Source organism: Ipomoea nil, unplaced genomic scaffold, assembly GCF_001879475.1.
Source record: "Ipomoea nil cultivar Tokyo-kokei standard unplaced genomic scaffold, Asagao_1.1 scaffold2792, whole genome shotgun sequence".
Classification (NCBI taxonomy): Eukaryota; Viridiplantae; Streptophyta; class Magnoliopsida; order Solanales; family Convolvulaceae; genus Ipomoea; species Ipomoea nil.
Window position 1 is genome coordinate 470,771 of NW_017619220.1, and position 22,532 is coordinate 493,302.

Here is a 22,532-nt window from a genome sequence, read left to right on the forward strand (position 1 = left end):
AACATTGCAGAAGTTGAAGATGGCGACACTATCACAGGTATGAGCTGCTGCCTTGATTTATAAATTGTTTTTGGACGTTGGTCTGTGCGCTGTTGACCGACAGCGTGTGCGTAATAAAACGTAACGAATTTGTTTAGGATCTGAATGTAGGTTTGTGCGTAATGCTGGAAGTAGTAATTGGTGGGTGCGTTCTAGGTATTAAGCTTGTGCGTACTATTGGGTGTTTAGGATCTGAATGTAGGTGTGTGCGTTGGTGAGGGCAAGTGTGTGCGTTGGTGAGGGCAAGTGTGTGCGCTTGTTGAACATATTTGAATCTTGGGGTTCAATAATTTTATTTTTGTTTTAAGTATTCGAAATATTATTATTATTATTATTATTATTATTATTATTATTATTATTATTATTATTATTATTTTGTATTTTTAGTATATTGACAGGTAGCTTTAATCGTCATTGGTTTTTTTTTTTTTTGAAAGGTAATCGTCATTGACTTTTGTTGTTCACATTTATTAAAATATTGTAGAGCATATGGTAGTAATTAGTGTGTGCGTTCTTGGTGTGAAGTTTGTGCGTAATACTGGGAATAGTAATTGGTGGGTGCGGTCTAGGTATTAAGCTTGTGCCTAATGTTGTGTTTTTAGGATCCAAATTTAGGTGGGTGTGCTGGTGAGGGGAAGTGGGTGCGTTCTAGGTATTAAGCTTGTGCGTAATATTGGGTTGTTAGGATCCAAATTTAGGTCTGCGCGCTGGGGGGCGAGGGCGGGGTGAAGTGTGTGCTCAGGTGTATGATAATTATTTTTACTATGTTGTGGTAACTTTTTTTGGTAACTGTGCATTAATTTTGGTATGACTAGGTGTCAATGCTGAAGATGCGGTAGAGGCTGTACAATTGCTGTCGTCCGAGGATGTTGAAGCACCCCCTGTTGCCCAACCAGACTCGGATTCGGATGGCTCGGATGATGGGCTTGATGCGGATGAATTGATGCGGTTTTGCCGTTTCTTTGAATGCCTTATTTATTTATTTATTTATTTAAATGAACAATGCAGACTACCGATTTTCCACTCATTTTTAAAATTTTTCCAATTTCTCATGTCTTACGCTATTCTATCTTCATGCACAAACCGGCAAAATCATACGTCATTCCAATCATACGCACACCATATTTACGCACTTAGATTGCACATACACAATTAATTGCACACACTATTACCCACATGCTTCCATAATTAAGCTAATAATTACTCATATGAGAGTGTAGTTATTACTATTTTATGAAATTAAGAAATAATATATTCCATAAAATAATGGCAAACAATCTGTTACATCATTTTAAAATAGTGTACATTCTTTTTTACATCACGCACAGACCACATGATAGAAGAAAAATCATATATGACACACAACTAAAATACGGTTGCATGCACACAACCATTGTACAAAACAATGCACACATATACACGCATAACACACAAAGGAACATGCACACGCTCAACTACATGTACGAACACACCACCCTAATTATTCAAATATGCGCAAGAAAAAATAAACGGAAAACCTCTATTACCTTCTTTTCCATTTAAAAAAAAACAATGGAAAGCACAATACATTAAGCATACATCTAATACTAATTTTCTACAATAAAACCGCGGGGCCAAAAAACAACATACTCATGCCTTATCCCACCGCGATGCACAAACATTTCTACACACACGCACTCACCGATGTGTATAAACACTGCGTTCCATAGCACACCAACCAAATAATACTCATACCGTCTAATTCATTCAAAATGCACTAACAATATCATTCCACACACACCCCTTATAGTAATAATTTTGGATACAAAATGAATGTCAAACCAATTCCAACCCCCTGTAATGTACAACATGCACACGTCAACTTAAACAAACGCACACACCAACACTCTACCAATTACCCAAATGCTTGTGCATTCTTCATTTTAATACAAAATAACAACAAAAACCTCCAAATGCCCCGTGTTCCCCTTTCATATCAATTAAAAGAAACAAATCAACATGACACAAAAACAAATTCGTTACGTTTTATTACGCACACGCCGTCGGTCAACAGTGCACAGACCAACGTCCAAAAACAATTTATAAATCAAGGCAGCAGCTCATACCTGTGATAATAGTCGCCATCTTCAACTTCTGCAATGTTCTTGCGCTTCAACACCCTTTGTTCACGGTTTGAGTGGTACAGCTACTAACCATATTGGATTACAAATTATTCCCATTATATTTGTGGTCTTTCATTAATTCAAAGATTCCATTCTAATTCTAACCAAAATTAACACATTAATAGAATTACTCTTTAACCCTCCTAATTAAATTATGGCCTTATTTACACTATATTTCTCATTCAATCTCATCCTTCCATTACAAATTTATAAATGGATGGGATCTCATCTCACCATCTCATTTAATAAGGGGGTCTCATGGGATCTGCACCCTATATATATATATATATATATATATATATATATATATATATATATATATATATATATATATATATATATATATATATATATATATATATATCTTGCACTCCTTCTTTCCATATATGTTGTACTCCTTCAACCTGGCGATTTTGGGGTGTAGGGGGTCCTTAGGGTTGGGGTTCAATCTTTTGGAAGAATGTTGTACTCCTTGAATGGAGGTTTGGATGATGCTGAATACGAAATTGTTCCCTTGATATTTCCATATCTTTTCTTTACATTTCCGGCTGCTCTTCGCATTCATCAAAAGGGCTAAGGCCTACAAACAAACTTATATTACAATACATTTTTATATATATATGAGCAAATACCAATTTTAGCCCCATGAGTATTAACAAAATGACAATTTTGGTCTACATGTTTAATTCTTACTAACTTCGGTCCACGATTATTGTTTTGCTACCAATTTTCATCCACAACGATTGTTTTAGTGCCAAAGTTCATCATGTCGATCACCCCTTCGTTTAAGACATGCCGAAATATGAAATTATGAAGGGTATTTTCGTCCTTTTCAAATTAAGTTCCCATTTTGAGCATGAATAAATGAATTTAAGTCCTAAGATCGATCTCAATTCATAGTTCTCCTCCTAAAATTAAGGTAGGATGAGGAAGAGAATTGCGAATTGGGATCGATCTTAGAACTTAAATATATATCTTTAATTTATTTATGCTCAAATTGGGATCTTAAGTTGAAAAGAACAGAAATACTATTAAAAATTTAGATTTTGGCATTTTTTAAACGGAGGGGTGACCAGCGTGATGAATTTTGACACTAAAATATTTGTCATGGATGAAAATTGGTACTAAAATAATAGTCGTGGATAAAAATTGATAGGCATTAAACATGTAGACCAAAACAATCATTTTGTTAATACTCATGGATTAGTATTTGCTCACAAACACACAGACACACACAGTAGATTCGTAATGTTACTTCTATATATTCATAAAAACAAAGTTGAATATATATATAAATATTACACTACAAATGCATCAGGATCGGACTATAATGCACGCTAAAGAGTACGTATGACTATTAACTATAGTATCTTGAAATAATATTGTTTTGGACTAGGGTAAAGCGAACCATAATCCACAATATAAGAATTACGTAAACAATATGCCACTTTCGTAGGCTAATAATGAAATTATTAACCCAATTTATTCTTGACTTTGAAAAATACCTCAAAATACAATATATCTTTTACGTTACATAGAGTCATGGTAATTTAAATATGGTAAAGAAAAAAAAAATGACACAAAAATCTCCCGTAGTTGCGTTTAACAATTATAGTCCTTATTTCATACAGGGGTTGAATTGTTCAAAGACCATAGACTGATGCACCACCATCCACACGAATGATCTGACCAGTGACAAAAGAAGCCGCCGGGAAGCAGAGGAACGCCACCGCCGCCGAAGCTTCTTTTGGCTCTACAAGCCGATGTTGCAGTGTCCGTCCGATCAAAGCTTCTATTACTGCCCCAAATTCTCCCTATAGCAAAACCATATGAAATGATGAAAGAGTTCATATCATATTATATAAAGATCAATTGATCATTAATTATGTTTATTTTTTAAATAAAAATATTAAGTAAAAGGAATGAAATTTACTCTTGATGACTCAGTAAGGGAGGTTCTCATAAGCCATGGAGCAACAGCATTGACGCGAATGTTGTCACTTGCCCATTCACAAGCTAAATTTCTCACAAGTGAATTAATACCCCCTAAGAGGGAAAATTAAAAACATTTAGTACATTTAACTCGAACTGAAAAGTTCGATAGTAACAATATAATAAGATTCGAAATTATTTCCCTCAATCCAATACCTTTGCTTGCTGCATATATAGTATGATTAGGTGCATAAACAAAACTAGAACATGAAGAGATGAAGACAATGCTTCCATTTCCTGTGGCCTTCAACAATGGGTGGGCAAGTTGGCAAAGGTTCAAAGAAGCCTCAAGGCCTGTGCCAATGGTATCAGAAAAATCTTGAGCATCTGATTTTAATGTATCTTTTGGTATAAGTCTTGCCACATTGTTTACCTATGGTAAAAAAAACTCAACATTAGTTTACCTGCGTTGTAATATATTTTATGACATGAAACCAAACAGTTACTTTATTTATTGCCCCTATTTGTTTTTTTACCAAAATTGTGAGATTTCCGTTGAACTGCTTGCTCACTGATTGGATTAACTTTTCGCGTTGAGACGGTTGTAATATGTCGCATGCAGAACCAAAAACATTATATCCTTTGACTTTCCAATTCTGAAGACACTCATCAAGCTCTTTCTCAGTACGTGCACATGTATACACAGTCGCACCGAGACTAGCCAATTCTTCCACTATTGCATGCCTAATAATACACAAAAATGATAATGTAAATCTTTTGGTAATAATATAAGATAATATGCACCAAATGAGAAAAAGATTAATTATGTTCAAGTTTGAAATAAGTTACCCTAAACCACGAGTGCCACCGGTGACAAGGGCTGTCATGCCATGAAGAGACCACCTTCCAGCCATTATGTTATATTTTTTGCTCACTTCGATCTTGCTCTTACTGCTTTGCAAATGTTAAGATATGTAACCAAATATATATACGTACAGAAAAATAAGTTGTGGCGGTTTGAAGTATATTATATTCCAATTTGGCTGGCTTGAAGTATATTATATATTTATATTCCAATTTGATGGATCCTGTGTTTATTATATTCCAACTTGGCAGGTCACAAAAGTGTCTATCATATTCCTATTTGGTTGGTCATCAATCTTTTCACGTCTTTTGTTCCCTTTCATTTCTCATCTGATAAGGCGCTCTGTTTGCACCCGGACCCTTTTCAAAATTTTTGTAGCCTATTTTTATAAATAAATGATGTCTTACCAAAAGTATAAACATAATCCTCAGTTAATTAGGAGAGAGAAATGAAAATTGAATTGCAACTTTGATAATAATCAAAGAAATTTGATGAAAGTTGTAAAATTAATGAAGGAAGAATTTTGTCATCTTCAACGGTGGTGCACGATTTGGAGAAAAAAATTAATAAATTTTAAGCAAGGTAGAAAGAGACGTGAAAGAATGTGAGCTTAATTGTATTTTTTTTTTAATTTCTTAAGTAACTAGGTTAAAAATAGATATTGTGCCTCTAAAATTGAGGCGGTGTGCTGTTGGGCATTATGCACATGTCAAAAACCGGACTCGTATGCACCCTTTTAAAGTCTTACATGACATTTGTTTGGAAAAGAGGGAATTAGAGGAGAAAAGAATTATAATTCTTTGGGAAAAAGAATAAAATGAAAATTTAAATTACATTATTTGATAGAAAAGAATATAATGATTGAGAATTGAAAGGAAAGAATTAAATAAAGACTAAAATGACCTTCTATAATTAATAATAATATAATGAACCCAACAGTAGGGGTGTGCAAATTTCGGAGAAATTTCGGTTAACCGACCGAACCGACATAATTCGGTTAACCGTTTTTTAACCGAAATATTTCGGTTCGGAGAATGGTTAAAGGTTTTCCTAAAATTCGGTTAACGGTTAATTCGGTTCGAAAGTGTCGGTTAACCGAATTAACCGAACGGTTAACCGAATTTTGGAATATATATATAATATATTAAATATTAAATATAAATATATAATATGTACTAAAATCCCAAATAGTCAAATGGATTATGGACTTATGGTATTATTTTTGTATGTTTTGATATGAATTTATTATGATATGTATTTTATTTTAATTGAATTTATTATTTTAGGAGTTATTTTTAGGATTTTCAATTTTAGGGTTAAAAATTTCGGTTAATCGGTTAACCGACCGATTAACCGAAAAAAAGTTCGGTTCGGTTAATTCGGTAGAGCGCATTTCGGTTCGGTTAATGGTTAAGGCAAAAAAAATTTTGGTTAATTCGGTTCGGTTAACTGAACGGTTAACCGAATGAACACCCCTACCCAACAGGGTAGCTCAAGTGGCAAATGAGCTCTCTTTATGAAGAAAAATTATGGGATAACCTGAGTTCGATTCCCACAAGTGATGATTCCCTTTGGGCCAACTTTTGTGCCTCTCGGAGCGAACCGGGTGAACTTGGACCGTTAAACTGACAGAGAAAGACATGGACCACATTTGTAATAATAATAAGAAAGATAAAGTAATAATTTATTACCAAAGACCTTGTGGTTCACTGGTATCAAGTTGCTCCTCTCCCTATGTAGGAGATTATGGGTTCGAACCTTAGTGAAACCAAACTATTGGTTCTTTGTGATTTCTTAGGTTGAAATTAATTCCATTATGTGTTTATTGTATTCCAACTTGGCAGGCCACAAAAGTATTTATCATATTCCAATTTGGTTGGTCATCAATCTTTTCACGTCTTCTGTTACCTTTCATTTCTCATCTGATAAGACGCGCTGTTTGCACCCTTTTAAAGTCTTAGCCTTGCAATTCTAACATACCAAAATTGTAAATTTTAATTTTTTTAATTCTCGTATCAGAATTGCAACTTCATGATTATTCTGTAACGTGAATAATCATTGTCAAAACTATACAATTTAAAATTCAAAACTGCATCATTTAGGACAATAGACCCTGATCCACAGTATAATGATTGTCAATTAGCTAGTCTAAATCATGACATTATAAACTCATATTCTCTCTCTTATTTTTTCCGTGTGTGACTCTCAACAAATATGAATATTGATAAAGGATGTTACCTAACCGGAGTTGTTCTTCCTTGAAATATAAGAGTGATTTGCAGCCAATCCAGCAAACTGCCACTGAGATTATCAGCTATGAAGCAATGTACTTTACTCCTCAATTCAACAACACAACACTTTCACCAGGTATCTTTTTCAGCCCTCTGTCTTTAATTGAAGATCTCAATTCACTAGCATCATCCCATTTCCCATCAACTGCATAAATATTCGATAACAGAACGTGATATCCCATGTTATCGGGATCCAACTGGAAAAGATTTCTCGCAGCATTCTCTCCTATCTCCGAATTATGATGTATCCTAGAGGCACCGAGCAATGCTCCCCATACATCAGCTCCGATCCGATTTTCCATTTGATTGATGACACTAATGGACTTGTCCAATTCCCCGGTTCGTCCCAGCAGATCAACCAATGCGGAATAATGCTTCGACTCCGGCATCAAGTGATAGTGATCCACCATTGTATTAAAGAATTCGATGCCCTCCTTAACTAGACCAGCATGGCTACAAGCAGCTAAGATCGAGAGAAAGGTAACGTTATTGGGCCTATTTACGGAACTTGTAACCATTTCCGAAAATAAATTGATCGATTCCCTCGCTTGCCCATGAATTCCATAAGCTGCAAGCATAGAACTCCAAATGACAACATCTCTATCGTTTATTTCCTCGAAGACGTTGATGGCATCGCCCAAGCTACCACATTTTGCATAGCATTCTATAAGCGATGCCCGAACAAAGGAATTATTGTCGAACCCACTTCTAATTACACGACTGTGAAGACAACAAACTTGTTGAAGAACACCCAACTCCGAACAAGCTGTCAAAAGTTTAACCATGACATTGGCATCGGGCTGGATTCCACGAGCCAACATATCATGAAAAATTACCATCGACTTGTGTGTCATTCCATTCTTAACACACCCGTGTAGCACAGCAAACCAAGAAACAGCATCTCTATTTCGCATTTCCTCAAAAACCATGATTGCTTCCCTCGGGCAGCTGCAGTTCATGTACATCTCAATCAAAGCTGTGGATACCAAGATATCGAACCCAAATCCTTTAAGAACTGCAAGTTCGTGTATCTTTCTCCCCTCCACTAAATTCCCAGCAGCTTCACATGCTTGCAAAGAACTGATAAAACTAGCCGAGTTGGGCTCAACTCCCCTAAGGATCATCTCATTAAAAAGACCAAGTGCCTTGTTAGCAGCCCCGTTGTGTGCATAGCATGAGATCATAGAGCCCCATGATATCACATCTTTCTCTTCCATCACACTAAACAAATTTTCTGCAGCAAGGATATCCCCAGTCTTTGCATATAAGTTCAAAAAAGCATTCAACAATGGCAGGTATATATCAAAGCATCTTCTAATTGCAAACCCATGAATACTCCTTCCAGCATTCATATTGAACAACTGAGTACAAGCAGAAACAACACTAACAAGGGCTACATTGTCAGGGCTAACACCATCAGACATCATTAATTCAGCAAAAGTAGTTAGCGATCTCTCAGGCTCACCGTTTTGCTCATACCCAGAGACCAGTGCAGTCCACAAAACAATATCTGGATTGCGGTATTCCTCAAAAACTCGTAGAGCCTCGCCCATTTTTCCACACTTGGAATAAAATTCAATAAGGCCTGACCCAATAAACAAATTTGAATCAAGCATATCATGTTTCTTAATTAACGAATGAATCGTTTTGCCGAAATTAACTGCCCTTAGTCCAGAACACGCCTTCAATGCACTACCCACAGTAAAAGAATCAGGCTTTTCACAAGAAAACAAATAAGAAAAGATAGATAATGCTTCTTCAAATCGTTTTTCCCTGCAACAACGCTGAAGGATGCGGTTCCATATGTATACACTTCTACTAGGAATTTCGTCGACCAATTTGAGCGCATTTTCGAAAAGTTCAAATGTAGTATAGAAATCAGATAGCTTTGCAACAAAGGTAACATCTTGAATTAACCCAGTTTTTATCAAATGGCAATGCAATTGAGTTAACGACCCCTGAGCTTTACATGCTCCGAAAAGCCTCCATAAACAATTCATACACTAAAACAACTGTATAACTGTATTGATATGACAAGAAGGAGCAGATGGCCGACTGATTCGTGGGGCCTGCGTGGAATGAAAACAATTATAGTGCACAAGAAGCAAGTACTGTGGATAAAGAAGATTAGGAAGAGTTAGCAGTCAAATTGTGTGATCATTGGGATTTGGGTGGGAGAATGAAAACATGAGAAGCTGAGAAACATTAATGTAAAGACACTATATATGAAAACTATGTTTTTTAACTAATAAGAAGAAAACCTGTGTCTAGCGTATGCAAGTAGTATTTCAACCTCAAAATTGATTTTCTATTGTTAAATTGTGAAGCAAATTTGAATTTGATGTTGATTGTGAAGAAATACCTTTTGCCAAAAATCTCTGTATTTATTTCCAATTGTGACCACATTTTTGTTGGCAAATTTGGAGTTCTTATAAAAAGAAAAAAAAAAAAAAAAAAGTATAATCTCATAAGTCCTAACTGTAATTTTATTTGAAGGAAAATACTTGATGAATTTCTATAAAATTACATGTGACTGAAATACTCCCTAGAAGTGCACCAAGTATTTCAAATAAGGTTAAAAATAAAATAAAATAAAAGATAAAAAGAAATTTTAAAAAATAATTTTTTGAAGGAAAAAAAAAAAAAAAAAAAGACCCTCCAAATTTGCCCAAAAATGAAGTCAAAGTTGGAAATATAAATAGAGACCATTGGCAAAATGCATTTCTTCACGATCGCATCAAATTCAATTTTTCTACACAATTTAACAATAGAACTGATTCAATACTACCTGCATATGCTAGACAGTGTTCTTCATATTATGTAAAAAATATTTTTCATATGTTGTCATCCAAACCTGTCCCAAATCCAGTTAAATCTTACCCATACCCGTGTGGGCTTGGAGAGCATCAGAACTAGTTTAAGATATTTCAACCCAAAAAAAAAAAAAAAGATAAAGATAAATAGCCTCAAGAAAAGCATATTACTGAAGAAATCCAAATCAAGAATTAAGAAAAGCATATTTCCATTCACTAAAACATATATATCCTTTCTTACTATAATTTTCGTAGTACTAAGTGTTCAAATTTGAAAATGTATCCACTTTCATATCATATATACAATTTCGAATTTGAAAACGTATATGTTACTATTTGAATGGCAATTAATATACAAACTCCTTTGTCATATCATCATTTTTTATGGAATTTACTTAGGCGATGCTACACACTGAACTTGAAGTTATCTTTCCATTAAATTGCCTTTTTCTTAACCAAGGGGGAAGGAAGTAACATAACAACACAGTAGCATTTACAAGTTCAAACTTCAGAATATATGCCCATTATTACGAACAGAAAGCATATGAATCTGAGGAATGAGGAGCTTGACCTCGGACCGAAAAAGCTTAACTAGCATATGAACAAAAAGCAAAAACAATTACAGAAAAATACTTGCCCATACCAGATCTAGAAAATATGAATCTGAGGAGCGCTAGCTTGACTGCTTGACTTCTGATCGATTCCCAGGCTGAGGCTGAGGGCGAGGGCATGGGCATGGGCGATGAAATGGCGCTGGTCCGCTGGAGATTCTTCAGGGTTTTCAATGCAACATACATTTTTTAAAAAATTTCACTTTTGGTAGTTGGCTATTGAACATGTATCAAATTTGATTTGACCGTTAATATTTTCAAATTAAGTACAAGAATATATAATTTGTATCACATTTGATACTTGACTATTAATATTTTCAAATTAAATGTATGACTATATAATTTGTATCTCATTTCATTCAATTTTGTAGCCAAATTTCTTGCCAATTATTGTCGAAATTTTAACAGAAAAAAAAAAAAAAAAAAAAAAAAAAAAAAAGAAAGTAAATACCAATTGTGGTCCCACGAGTTTTAGTAAAATGACAGTTTTGGTTCACATGTTTAAATCCTACCAATTTTCGTCAATGACTATTATTTTAGTACCAATTTTCATTCACAACTATTGTTTTAGTGCTAAAATTCATCATGTTGGTCACCCCTCCATTTAAGACATGTCGAAATCTAAAATTTTTAAGTGTATTTTCGTCCTTTTCAACTTAAGATCACAATTTGAGCATGAATAAAGGAATTTAAGTCCTGATCTCAATTCACAGTTCTCCTCCTTATCATATCTTAATTTGAGGAGAATAACTGCGAATTGGGATTGATCTTAGGGCTTAAATCCCTTTATTCATTCTCAAATTGGGATCTTAATTTGAAAAGGACAAAAATTTCCTTAATAATTTCATATTTCAGCATGTTTTAAACGAAGTGGTGACCGACGTTATAATTTTGGCACTAAAACAATAGTCGTCGATGAAAATTAGTATTAAAACAATAGGCATGGATGAAAATTGGTAGGAATTAAACATGTGGACCAAAATTATCATTTTGCTAATACTCGTGGAACCAGAATTGGTATTTGTTCCAAAAAAATAATATGTTCTAATTAAATAAATATTTTCAGAAAAATAATTACCAAAAAAAAAATATTTTTCTCGTTGAAATTTCGACAATAGTTGGTCAAAAAATTTGACAATAGAAACAAATGTGATACAAATTACAAAGTCATGCACCTAATTTAAAAATATTAATAGTCAATTATCAAATATGATACAAGTTACATATCTAGTTAATAAGCAAAGGAAGTCCAAAAAGAAAATAAAATTGTAGCATGTTTGATTTTTAAGTCAGTTGAAATGTTGTGCTTGTGTGGGAATACTGATTCAATCAACTAAAAAGATAAATCATAGCAAAAAAAGATAGAGACATTAAATTTTTATAGTGGTTCGGTAACTGCCTGCTCCACTCTTTCCTATAACGTCCAAGGAGGTTTTACTAGTATTTTTGACAATAATACAAGTGCAAAGTCACATAGTGTATCTATAAAGCACTGCTGACTATCGATGGTCTCCTTCGATTCGGATGTCACCTCCGCAGATCTTCAAAACCTAAATTTCAACTCCAAGGATCAGCCACAAAGTCACCTTGACTAGAAAATCTCCAACCACAAACATGTAGAATGTGATTTTGTTTGTTTTCACAAACTGTTAGACGTGAATATGAATCTCACATAAGCTCTAAGTTGCTCTGGATTTTGCAATGAAACTTTGTCTCTGTCTTAAATCTTGCACTAGAAATCTCTTGAAAAATCTTAGTGATGACACACGTATATCAATCTAACTTCTATTTTTTGCCAGCAACTTTTCTGAGATTCGGAGTCCTCTATTTATAGCATAGAGGTGATGGTAGGTTGGTAATTCTCCATGAATATGAATATGATTGTTGCCCCCTAGTGCGATAGGTTTTCAATTCTGTCACAACACTCCAATGTGCTGCAATGTACTGCTTGTCCTTTTCGGTAACAACTTTTGTCCTCTTCTTCTCATTCTTCGTGAATTTGAAAAGAAACGTGCAACAACTGTCCTTTCTTCATCAAATGCTGGGAGGAATCCAAGTGTCTTAATCTCATAAACCTTCTCAGATTTGGTTGGATTAGCTACGTCTCTCCTGTTGATGAAGTGACTTAGGACTTTTCCAAAAACAAAGTTAGGAGCTAGCTAGTAGATGTCTACTAATTTACTGTACTGGTAAACTCTGTCGAGAGATCCTACTAGTCCGCTGTTTTCTCTTTAGTCCTCACTTTAGCTGATATGTTGTCTTCATGTATGATGATTTACTGTAGCTTGAACTAGAGCAACATCTGTTGAAAAACAATGCTAGTCAGCTTGAAAGAACTCAAGCTGATCTACAAAGAAGTTTTTTTTTTTTTTTTTTTTTTTTGCGCCTACACTAAAGAGAAAAGAAATGGGGTATCTAAAATCTTAATACAATCATAACATACATCATCAAAATCTAAGTACAATAATTATTAACACTGAGTTGTATTCCCAGCGCCCCACCGTAGTGGGGTGGGGGGTGGCGTTGGAGGCGTGCGTGCGTGAGAAGATGAGGTGTGTGGTCTGTGTGTAGGAAGGAGTCAAAGGGACACGTGGGTGGTGAGAAGGAAGGATGGAGAGAGGCCCTACACGTGGCAAGTAGAGGGGGATTACTAGGGGGGCACTACAAATAGGGGGTGTATTGCTTCATTTAAACATCATCTTGTTTGGTCATTACATCATTCCTAACTTGGTGGTTCTTGGTCTTGACCTCAACACCAAAGAGTCGAGTTTGATCTCTCAGTAGTTAAATTATTGTTCCTAGTCCACGACTTGGACTATGGCACATATTACTTTATTTACCATTTGTTTATTATTTGCATCGTTATTTTTTGGTTATTATCTCGTGTACTGTGCATACTCTTTTAGGCATAATGCTCATGTAATAAAATTACTACTTTCCTATCCCACATTCTATATATTTATACCCGCTTTATGGTGAGCATGATTCGAACAAAACCATCATATGTATGTATGTATAATTTTTTTTTTCTATTTAAAGAATAAATGGCACTAAAACTTTAAATTATTTAAAGTAAAATTAGACTCTGTTTAGCAGAGTTTATTTAGTAGCTTATAGCTTATTGTAAGCTACTAATAAGCTATAAGCACAGTTTGATAATGTTCTCAAAATAAGTTCCTAGCTTAAAATAAAAACTTATTTTGGAACGCTACCTTAGGTAGTGTTTCAAATAAGCTCCTAGCTTCCTAGTTTTTTTTTTTTCATCTTTATACTTATTATTTTAAAGAAATGACATAATTTACTCTTCCCAATTAAAACCATTTTCTCTTCTCCTTTATCTGCAACTTTCACCGCAAATATTATTATTATTATTATTATTATTATTATTATGAGACTTGCAACAATATTGCTACTTCATTATGAGATGCTAGATCATGATTATACTAATAGTTTTAGTTCAAAATGTTAATTTTTTTTTTTTAAAGACAAAATGTTAAATTTTAATATGTAAACAAACTAATTTAAATTTTATGAAGATGACCTTTTTTACATTTATCAGCTTATATCAAAAAGCTAATTTTACCAAACATTTTCAATCATAACAGCTAGCTTAACAACTCTTCAGTTTTCAGCTCCGAACTTATACCTTTTTAGCTTTCAACTCCTTTTCAACTTTCATCTCCTAACTTATAGCTTTTTAGCTAAGTTTACCAAACAAGGCCTTATTAAAATCTTTTTCATGCAAGGCGTGAGTAAATTACTCGTCATCATATATGCATAAATAATTGTTAAAGGTTAATTTTGAAAATGTAAATTCAATTAAGTTATAAATAATGAATTGTTTAAAATTTCCCCCAACTAAGATAATATATATTTGCTATTGGCGTAAAACTGTAAAAGTTGCACCATTTTTGTTGGCTAATGAAATTACTGACTCAATTTATTCCTTGGTTTTGAATACCTCAAAGTACAATAATAACATATCTTTCTTTCAAAGTTTCACCTCTATGACCAGTTGAGCTACTCATACGGGCCAATAATAACATATCTTTCTCATTACATATAGTCGTTGTAAATTAAATATGGTAAAACCACACACAGAAATTAAATCTTCTCTTTATTATAAGTTGTGTTTAGCAGGTTAGGATCCTTAATCCAATAATCCATATGGTAGCTGGTTCAAAGACCATAGATTGAGCCTCCACCATCTACAGAAATAATCTGACCAGTGACAAAAGAAGCCGCTGGGAAGCAGAGGAATGCCACCGCAGCTGAAGCTTCTTTAGGCTCTACAAGCCGGTGTTGCAGTGTCCGTCGGATCAAAGCTTCTATTACGGCACCGAATTCTCCCTATTACGTTATAAAACTAGATGAAATGAGGAAAGTGTTTATATTATAAAAACATTAATAAAAGATTAAAAGAATGAAATTTACTCTTGATGACTCGGTGAGAGAGGTTCTCATGAGCCAGGGAGCAACTGCATTGACGCGAATGTTATCATTTGCCCACTCGCAAGCTAAATTCTTTACAAGTGAATTAATAGCCCCTAAGAGACAAAAAAGAAAAGGAAAGCATTTATTAGTTCATTCAATTCATCTGCAAATGGCATGTTTGATAATATATAACAAAATAAGATCATAACTTAAGGCCCTTAAATCATACCTTTGGTTGAAGCATAGATAGTGTGAAAAGGAGCATAAACAAAACTAGAACATGAAGAGATGAAGACAATGCTTCCATTTCCTGTGGCCTTCAACAATGGGTGTGCAAGTTGGCAAAGGTTCAAAGAAGCCTCAAGGTTTGTGCCAATAGTATTAGAGAAATCTTGACCATCTGATTTTAAAGTTTCCTTTGGTATAAGTCTAGCCACATTGTTTACCTATGGTAAAAATATCTCAAATTAGTTTAACTAAACTCTATTATATCTATTGATATGAAACCAAAATCAATTTATTTATTTATCTTGTTTCTTACCAAAATGGTGAGCTTTCCGTCAAACTGTTTGCTGACTAATTGGATTAGATTTTCACGTTGAGATGGTTGTAATATGTCACATGCAGAACCAAAAACATTATATCCCTTGCCTTTCCAATTTTGCAGGCACTCGTCAAGCTCCTCCTCGGTACGTGAACATGTGTAAACAGTTGCACCAAGACTTGCCAGTTCTTCCACTATTGCATGCCTAATATGGATAGAGCAAGAAAAAAAATGTAACGCTTTTGATAATATAATGTTATAAAAAGAATCTACACAAATGGACAAAGGGATTAATCATATTTCACTGCTGAAAATTATGAAATTTTCGACCACCTGAAAGTGATATTAAATCAAGTCGAAAGCCTTGTTCCGACCACTTTTGATATCCAGAAAAACTTTTGTTACTATTTCCGACCACTTTTTGCTTTCAACATGATTTAAGATCATTTTTAAGTGGTCGGAAATTCAATAATTTCCAGCAGTGTTTGAATTGAAAGAAATTACCCTAGGCCACGAGTTCCACCCGTAACTAGAGCAGTCATGCCATGAAGAGACCACCTTCCAGCCATTGTTGATTCTTGAATTGTTTGCTAACTCACTTCGCTTAGCTTTGCTCTTACTGCTTTGCAAATACATATTGTGTAACCAATATATTTATATACATAAGTTGTGCTAGGTAACTGAAATCTGGCTGGCTGCTAGATGTATATAATATTCCAATTTGGTTTGCCACGTGATTATTAATTTATTATATTTCAACTTAATTGGCTGGCGGGCTAACTGTTTGTATGTCAATTTCATTTGCCTGCAATCTGTTCATATCTGTCCCTACTTCCCATGATCATTTCCGATGTTCTGATAATCACATTCTACATTTTCTAAAATCTCGTGTAATGATGATAATATTAAATGCACACAAATTAGACCCACAACATGCTTTACTTATGTTAATGTAAGATCAATTAAGCCTCTACGAGCTTAGCTTACTGGTTCAATATATAGTATTTGAGAGAAGAGACTAAGGTTCAAACCTCCGTAGTCACAGTGTGGAAATTATGTCAAAGTGGACAGATATCTTTCCTTATGCACACTGATATTTGACCCTGTCTGCTGTCCACCATGTGCATGGTGGACACGTTGTACATTCATAAAAATTATAATGCAGATTTATAATTTCTGTACTGTAGATTCATAATTTGATAACTATACAGTTTAGAAATTATGAATCTACAGTAAAGAAAATTATGCAGTATAGAAATTATGAATCTACATTATAAATTTTATGAATCTACAGTTTAAAAATTATGAATCTACAATATAAAAATTATGAACGTACAGCATGTCACCATGCACATGGTGGACACGGGTCCACAGCATAATTTGCCGTCTGCTGAGCCATTCTATCAAATTCTTTGTCGAGTCGGGGTGTGGAGCGCACTTGAAATTGAGGATTCAGTTTTAGGGAGAAGAATGTAAGATCATTTAAAACTAGTGGTGAAATTCACCAATTCACGAATAACTAGTCAACGAATAACAAAAATTGTGAAAATTTAGGTAATCACGTATGAATTTATGTATTAAATTTTGTATGCAAATAAAAATTTTCCTAGTCTAAATTAAAACTAATGCCAGTGTACAGGTGTGAACTATAATTATTTAGTATATTTTTAATGAACTTTACACTAGACAGGTGGAACAATTAATATCTTCACTAACAAACAAAGAGTTTTCCCCACATATATGGAGTTACGTATCTCATTTATTGATTTTGTTTCATTTTAAAAATACGAGATTGCTGAATATAATAGTCGATGTTTTAATTAATCTAATTGTGAAATTATGTTATAATGAACTAAGCCAGCAACTCATCAAGTCACATTACTCACATGGTGTAATAGAAAATTGTTGTTTGGTCGGTGTTGCTCTGTTCGAATTGTCTCTTTAATTTAAAATAATACACTTTGAAAGTTTGGAATGACTTGTGTCCAATTTTCACACTGTTTGTTCTAGAAAGAAAATAAAATTGTAGCATGTTTGGTTTTTAAGTAACTTGAAATGACGTGCTTGTGTGTGAATACCGATTCAATCAACTGAAAAGATAAATCGTAGAAATTAAATCGTAATAAGTAAAAGATAGAGGTAGATGTTGTAATGTTGTTTGTGCCCGTTGGCCTTTAGCTCCTAACCGGTGAGTTGTAGCATTTGTATCAATAATATAAAAGATAAAAGTAAAATATAGAACAAGAGATATGGGTGAAAGAGGAGTAAAGATTCCATTATACCAACTCATCATTTGAGTACAAGGAAGAGATATATATAATACATTTGTAACGGAAAGCAGTAAATGATAGATATAAATATGAGCGTTACAACTGTTACAAAAGCTACTCATAATGTCCACATTATTAATAAATATTTTATAACACTCCCCTTTGGACATTATGTATCCATGACCTTGCCTCGTTAAAAACTTGCTAGGAAAACCCTGTGGGAAAAACCTAGACAAGAAAATAGTACAAGGTATATAGATGGTATATTTGAATACATTCATGCCTCGTTAAAAACTTCACTAGGAAAACCATGTGGGAAAAACCTAGTTGAAGAAAAGAGTACATGATATTTGCAGAATCATATATGGTACGGGTTGCCTCATTAAAAACCATAACTTAAGAAAACCCTGTGGGAAAAACTTAGTTAAGGGAAAAAGAGTACAACCGTAAGCCTTCAGGGCATAATCTTCAGGATTTCGGGGTTCGTCTATTTAAGTATTTATATATTTGCAACACCCCAATTGACATTACTATATCATACTCGTGCCTCGTTAAAAACCACACTAGAAAAACTCATTGGGAAAAACCTAGTGAGGAAAAGAGTACATGGTATGTATATGCTACAAAAATTATAATTATTAGTCCTTTTAAGATCCAATCTACAGGATTGATTCGAGTGAATATACACGCTGCAAAAAGTGCAACTATTAGTCCTTTTAAGACCCAATCTACAGGATTGATCAATCTACAAGATTGACTCGAGTGAATGTACTTCTCGTCTCCCCCTGAAGATAACAATCTTCAAATTCTACATTGTTTAAAGTAAAATCATTGTTTCAAAAGAGAAGGGATATGGTACAATCTTCAGGATTGTCATTAGAATTTATCAAGGGATGTGGCACAATCTTCAGGATTGTCATTAGATTTTATCATATTTTCTCATGATCATCTGAACCAATAAAAAATTTTTATAGTTTATATTTTGTTGCTCCCCCTAAATATAATAATTTTCTTTACCCACGCATATCAATCTCATAGATATTCTGTAGGTATACATTTGCTAACTTGTCACTAGAGCAAATCTTCTTGATAAATATTTTATCACTCTTCTGGAGTTTATATCATGAAAACTATATACGTTTATTTGTCCAAGTATGATGACTTCATGTCAAAAAAGACATCAATATGAATATTTGTACCTTGATTTGCTATTCTTGATCTCATCTCATAATTTAACAATCTCTATAACAAAGCGAGAGCATAGTAGATGAGATGAAAATGTACAAAGTACATCTATAAGAACAAGTAATGATTGATTTATAATATATCAGTCCAAGTCATGACATTTAACACAATGCCAATATTCAAATGACTTCTCGAAAGACGTATTTTATATCCTAAGGATATTAATTGACATCATTTCCTTTTCTTTCTAGGAGAATCACCAAATCACTCTTTATAAATTACAAAAATAATATGTGAATTTGGGAACTATCTATCTCAAAGAAAAGGTATTAAAAAAAATGATGTTTTGAAGCAGTGGACTTCTGGTCCTGAATTATCCTTTTAGGTTAAAATGGTCCTTTATCTACTTCGGGAGATTATTTAGACATTAGTATATGAAATTCCTTTTAAGGAAATGCTCGATCTACAAGTCGAGATAATACTTGATTTTCCATCTCCTTTATTTTTACAATAAGCCCCTTAATAAGTACCTAATGGTACATATTCATTTCTATAATTTCCTTATTTTAGGAGGAAATTACTCAATCAATTGCTTCACTATTTTAAGGTTGAGTAAAGCAATTGTACTTCAACAACAAACGTGTTGTGATATTTACTCTCTTTCATTTTTGAGAATTATAAATCCATCAAGGATTTTCATATAAACATGTACATTAGTGTCTAATGACCCATAATTTCTAGGTCATGATTTTAATAAATTGCATATCTAAATTTATTATTCTGCCAATTATGTAGCGGAACTTTTGATGATATTCATCATGGGAGAGTATACTTGATTATGGGTTTCTGCGTGAACCCTTAGGCTTCAGACTCGCTTTATATCTCACCACCTTGCCATTCTTGTTTTTCCTTTATACAAACACCATTTGTAACCTACAGGGTTAATACTTCAATGGTGTATAAAAGGAATATATTAGCGAGTTGAGCTATATATGCCTTTAATTGCTCTCTTTATACGTTAATCAATCTAGGCGCTTCTGGCACCTAGCTCTGGATCCAGATTGTCATATAATATGAGCAATTTTGAAAGCAACTGTGTTGTCGACAACTTATAATATTTTCAAGAATTTCTCCCATATATATCTAAAAGTAATTTTCAAAGTTAACCAGATTATAGTCATTTCCCAAGGATATTTATATCTGGTTGTTCCGCAACCCAGTATTATGAATATTTGGTGCACCTTATAAATTTCTGGGTTTTCTCGTCTTCTGGACGATCGTTATAAAGATATAACTTTTTTAAGATTTTCAAGAGCTCTAAGATTTTCAAGAGTGACATCAATTCTTTATTTTTCTATTACAGTGAATCTCCTGCACTTCTGGCGTCAAGGAGTATCGATAGATATTTATGGTCCAAATTTTGGGGAATGTATATGGGACCTAGTCACTCTTTTTATGAAATAGATTTATTTGGCAGATATGTTTGATTTCTTGATTTCTTTCTGAACTTTCAGTTCAGTCTAATTGATACGTGGATTTAATTTTTGAAGATCATTTCATGAAATTTCTCGGCATTCCATTTTAATTTTGATCATATCTCCCCCTAATGCCGTGAACTGATCTTCATGCAGTCAGCGTATCCATCACGTCTCTCTTAGGGGCTTTAAATATTGGAGACAATAGATTGAGGTTTAGTTTAGATGGATACGCTTTGGTGGTTATGTAATAGATTGGACTGCATTCATAAGAATAGAAACGCAGATTTGGGAAATGTTTTTTGAAAACCACGTATTAGATAGAAAGGGGGAATAAGGATATGCAGTGTGTCGAAATTTTTAGCATAAATATTGCATTTCCCCACCAAGTATCCGGCACATTGAAATTTTGAAAAATAATGGGTTTAGTAATAAGTCATAACTTTATTAATTAGCTAAACCATTTGGGTAAGAGCATAAGGTACTTGATACTCTGCCTTAATGCTTAATGTCATATAATAATCGTCGAAAAAGGACGAAGTTCATAGGATAATTCGAAAATTAGGCATTATCCATAAGATACTAGATCATATCCTTCTTTTTAGATGATGAAGAACGAGTAACATATGTCTACTCAGATGATGGATATTTGATCGGATGAAGGATGGAGTAAAAGTGAAGCTCTACCGGAACCCACAAAGAAACCTTATCAATAATTGCAGGAAGAAGTTAGATGTTTGTATAAAGATCTTCCAAAATAAAACATCACTGAAATGATGTTGAATGAAAAAAGTAGGTCATCAATATAACCAACAAGAGCGTTTGCTTCAGGCAAGGCAACTTTGATTGGATTCAACATTGTGATGTTCATTTAGGTTTCAACAAAATGCTTCGGGATGTGGCACGCACGTGATCGGTGCCTTTTTAACCAACAATTGAAGCATATTTGCTGTTGGGCCAGAATTATGATCATATGAAGCAACGTTCTTTTCATTAAGGGTATATGAGTGCTTTTTTATTTTTATTTTTAAACAAGTACCCTTAGGTAGTATGAGTGACGCTCTTCTGGAGCCCACAATAGAAAACATTTATCAAATGGAAGGAAGAAGTTAGAGGTTTGTAGATAATGATCAAACCTTGAGCTCGTGTTTCAGTAGATCAACATTATTACCAACAAGAGTGTTTGCTTCAGGCAATGCAGCATGGTTGGATTCAACCTTTTGCTTCTCATTATCGTGATTTTATAATCTGTTGGTAGTTTTCAACAAAATGCTTCGGGGTGTGGCACGTACTTGATCAGTGCCCTGTACACCCGCACTTGAAGCATACTCGTTGTTGGGCCAGAGTTCAAATTGTATGAAAGTGGTTGTCCTCGACGAGTTGGATCATATTGCTGTGTATTATGGTTTCGGGAGTTACTGTTGCCACCTTTGCCTTGATTCCTATCGCGACCTCTTCCTCGGCCCCTCTTGGTGTTGCATGAATGAGCAACATTGTGTGCTTCGGGCACAGGTGCAGAGTTAAATTGGGACATAATTTTGTGTAAAGCCAAATTATAATCAGTCACTGACTTTAGAAATCTTGAAATCTCAAGTTAAGTCAATCAAATTGTGTCTAAAGAAGGGCTAGGAATATTTGCTAGTTAAAACTATCATTCAGGGATTTTTATAAGGCAAAGGAATCCTTTTTCAGAAAGGTATTCATTTTTCAGGTCATGGTTCATATGGTGGCGAGGAAAAAAAAAAGAAAAATTAGGGCTTTTAGCTTTCCAAGCCTCATCGCTCGTGGACTTCTAAGTAATTGTTCCCGTTGAAACCAAGCTCAGTGAATTCACACTCGATGATAGCAGCTAAGATCGAAATTTTGCAAAAAAAAATTATATATACTAAGGCTGCCTAAAAACGAGGATCC

General features: G+C 34.0%; 3 protein-coding genes across 4 annotated transcripts; all 3 read right to left on the minus strand.

Moving 5' to 3' along the window:
- Positions 1-3,643: 3,643 nt before the first annotated feature.
- LOC109157864 (tropinone reductase homolog) lies at positions 3,644-16,293 on the minus strand. Of its 2 annotated transcripts, none has more exons than XM_019305709.1 (6): positions 16,261-16,293; positions 4,983-5,057; positions 4,670-4,877; positions 4,350-4,566; positions 4,135-4,247; positions 3,644-4,015 (listed from the first exon to the last, which is right to left on the minus strand). In XM_019305709.1, the coding sequence occupies exons 2-6, from the start codon at positions 5,045-5,047 to the stop codon at positions 3,845-3,847; spliced, it is 774 nt and encodes a 257-aa protein (XP_019161254.1). In that variant the 5' UTR covers positions 5,048-5,057; positions 16,261-16,293; the 3' UTR covers positions 3,644-3,844. The 2 variants fall into 2 exon arrangements, with proteins under 2 accessions (XP_019161254.1, XP_019161256.1); XM_019305711.1 differs by lacking the exon at positions 16,261-16,293 and adding an exon at positions 5,328-5,361 and having other exon boundaries at positions 4,983-5,036.
- Positions 7,074-10,897, minus strand: LOC109157861 (putative pentatricopeptide repeat-containing protein At3g01580). The gene is made up of 2 exons (XM_019305706.1): positions 10,746-10,897; positions 7,074-9,358 (listed from the first exon to the last, which is right to left on the minus strand). Exon 2 carries the CDS (start codon positions 9,287-9,289, stop codon positions 7,337-7,339), a length of 1,953 nt encoding a protein of 650 aa, XP_019161251.1. The 5' UTR covers positions 9,290-9,358; positions 10,746-10,897; the 3' UTR covers positions 7,074-7,336.
- Positions 14,681-16,290, minus strand: LOC109157866 (tropinone reductase homolog). Its single transcript, XM_019305713.1, has 6 exons — positions 16,196-16,290; positions 15,689-15,896; positions 15,377-15,593; positions 15,148-15,260; positions 14,758-15,063; positions 14,681-14,697 (listed from the first exon to the last, which is right to left on the minus strand). The coding sequence occupies exons 1-5, from the start codon at positions 16,258-16,260 to the stop codon at positions 14,893-14,895; spliced, it is 774 nt and encodes a 257-aa protein (XP_019161258.1). The 5' UTR covers positions 16,261-16,290; the 3' UTR covers positions 14,681-14,697; positions 14,758-14,892.
- Positions 16,294-22,532: the final 6,239 nt, after the last annotated feature.

Excerpts from the sequence above, each read along its gene's own strand:
- LOC109157864 (XM_019305709.1), bottom strand. The coding sequence starts at position 5,047 with ATGGCTGGAAGGTGGTCTCTTCATGGCATGACAGCCCTTGTCACCGGT. Across the intron at positions 4,248-4,349 it reads TATATATGCAGCAAGCAAAG|GGGGTATTAATTCACTTGTG; the intron begins GTATTGGATTGA and ends TTTCCCTCTTAG. Across the intron at positions 4,016-4,134 it reads CCCTTACTGAGTCATCAAGA|GGAGAATTTGGGGCAGTAAT; the intron begins GTAAATTTCATT and ends GTTTTGCTATAG.
- LOC109157861 (XM_019305706.1), bottom strand. The coding sequence starts at position 9,289 with ATGAATTGTTTATGGAGGCTTTTCGGAGCATGTAAAGCTCAGGGGTCG.
- LOC109157866 (XM_019305713.1), bottom strand. The coding sequence starts at position 16,260 with ATGGCTGGAAGGTGGTCTCTTCATGGCATGACTGCTCTAGTTACGGGT. Across the intron at positions 15,897-16,195 it reads GGTGGAACTCGTGGCCTAGG|GCATGCAATAGTGGAAGAAC; the intron begins GTAATTTCTTTC and ends TATCCATATTAG. Across the intron at positions 15,261-15,376 it reads TATCTATGCTTCAACCAAAG|GGGCTATTAATTCACTTGTA; the intron begins GTATGATTTAAG and ends TTTGTCTCTTAG.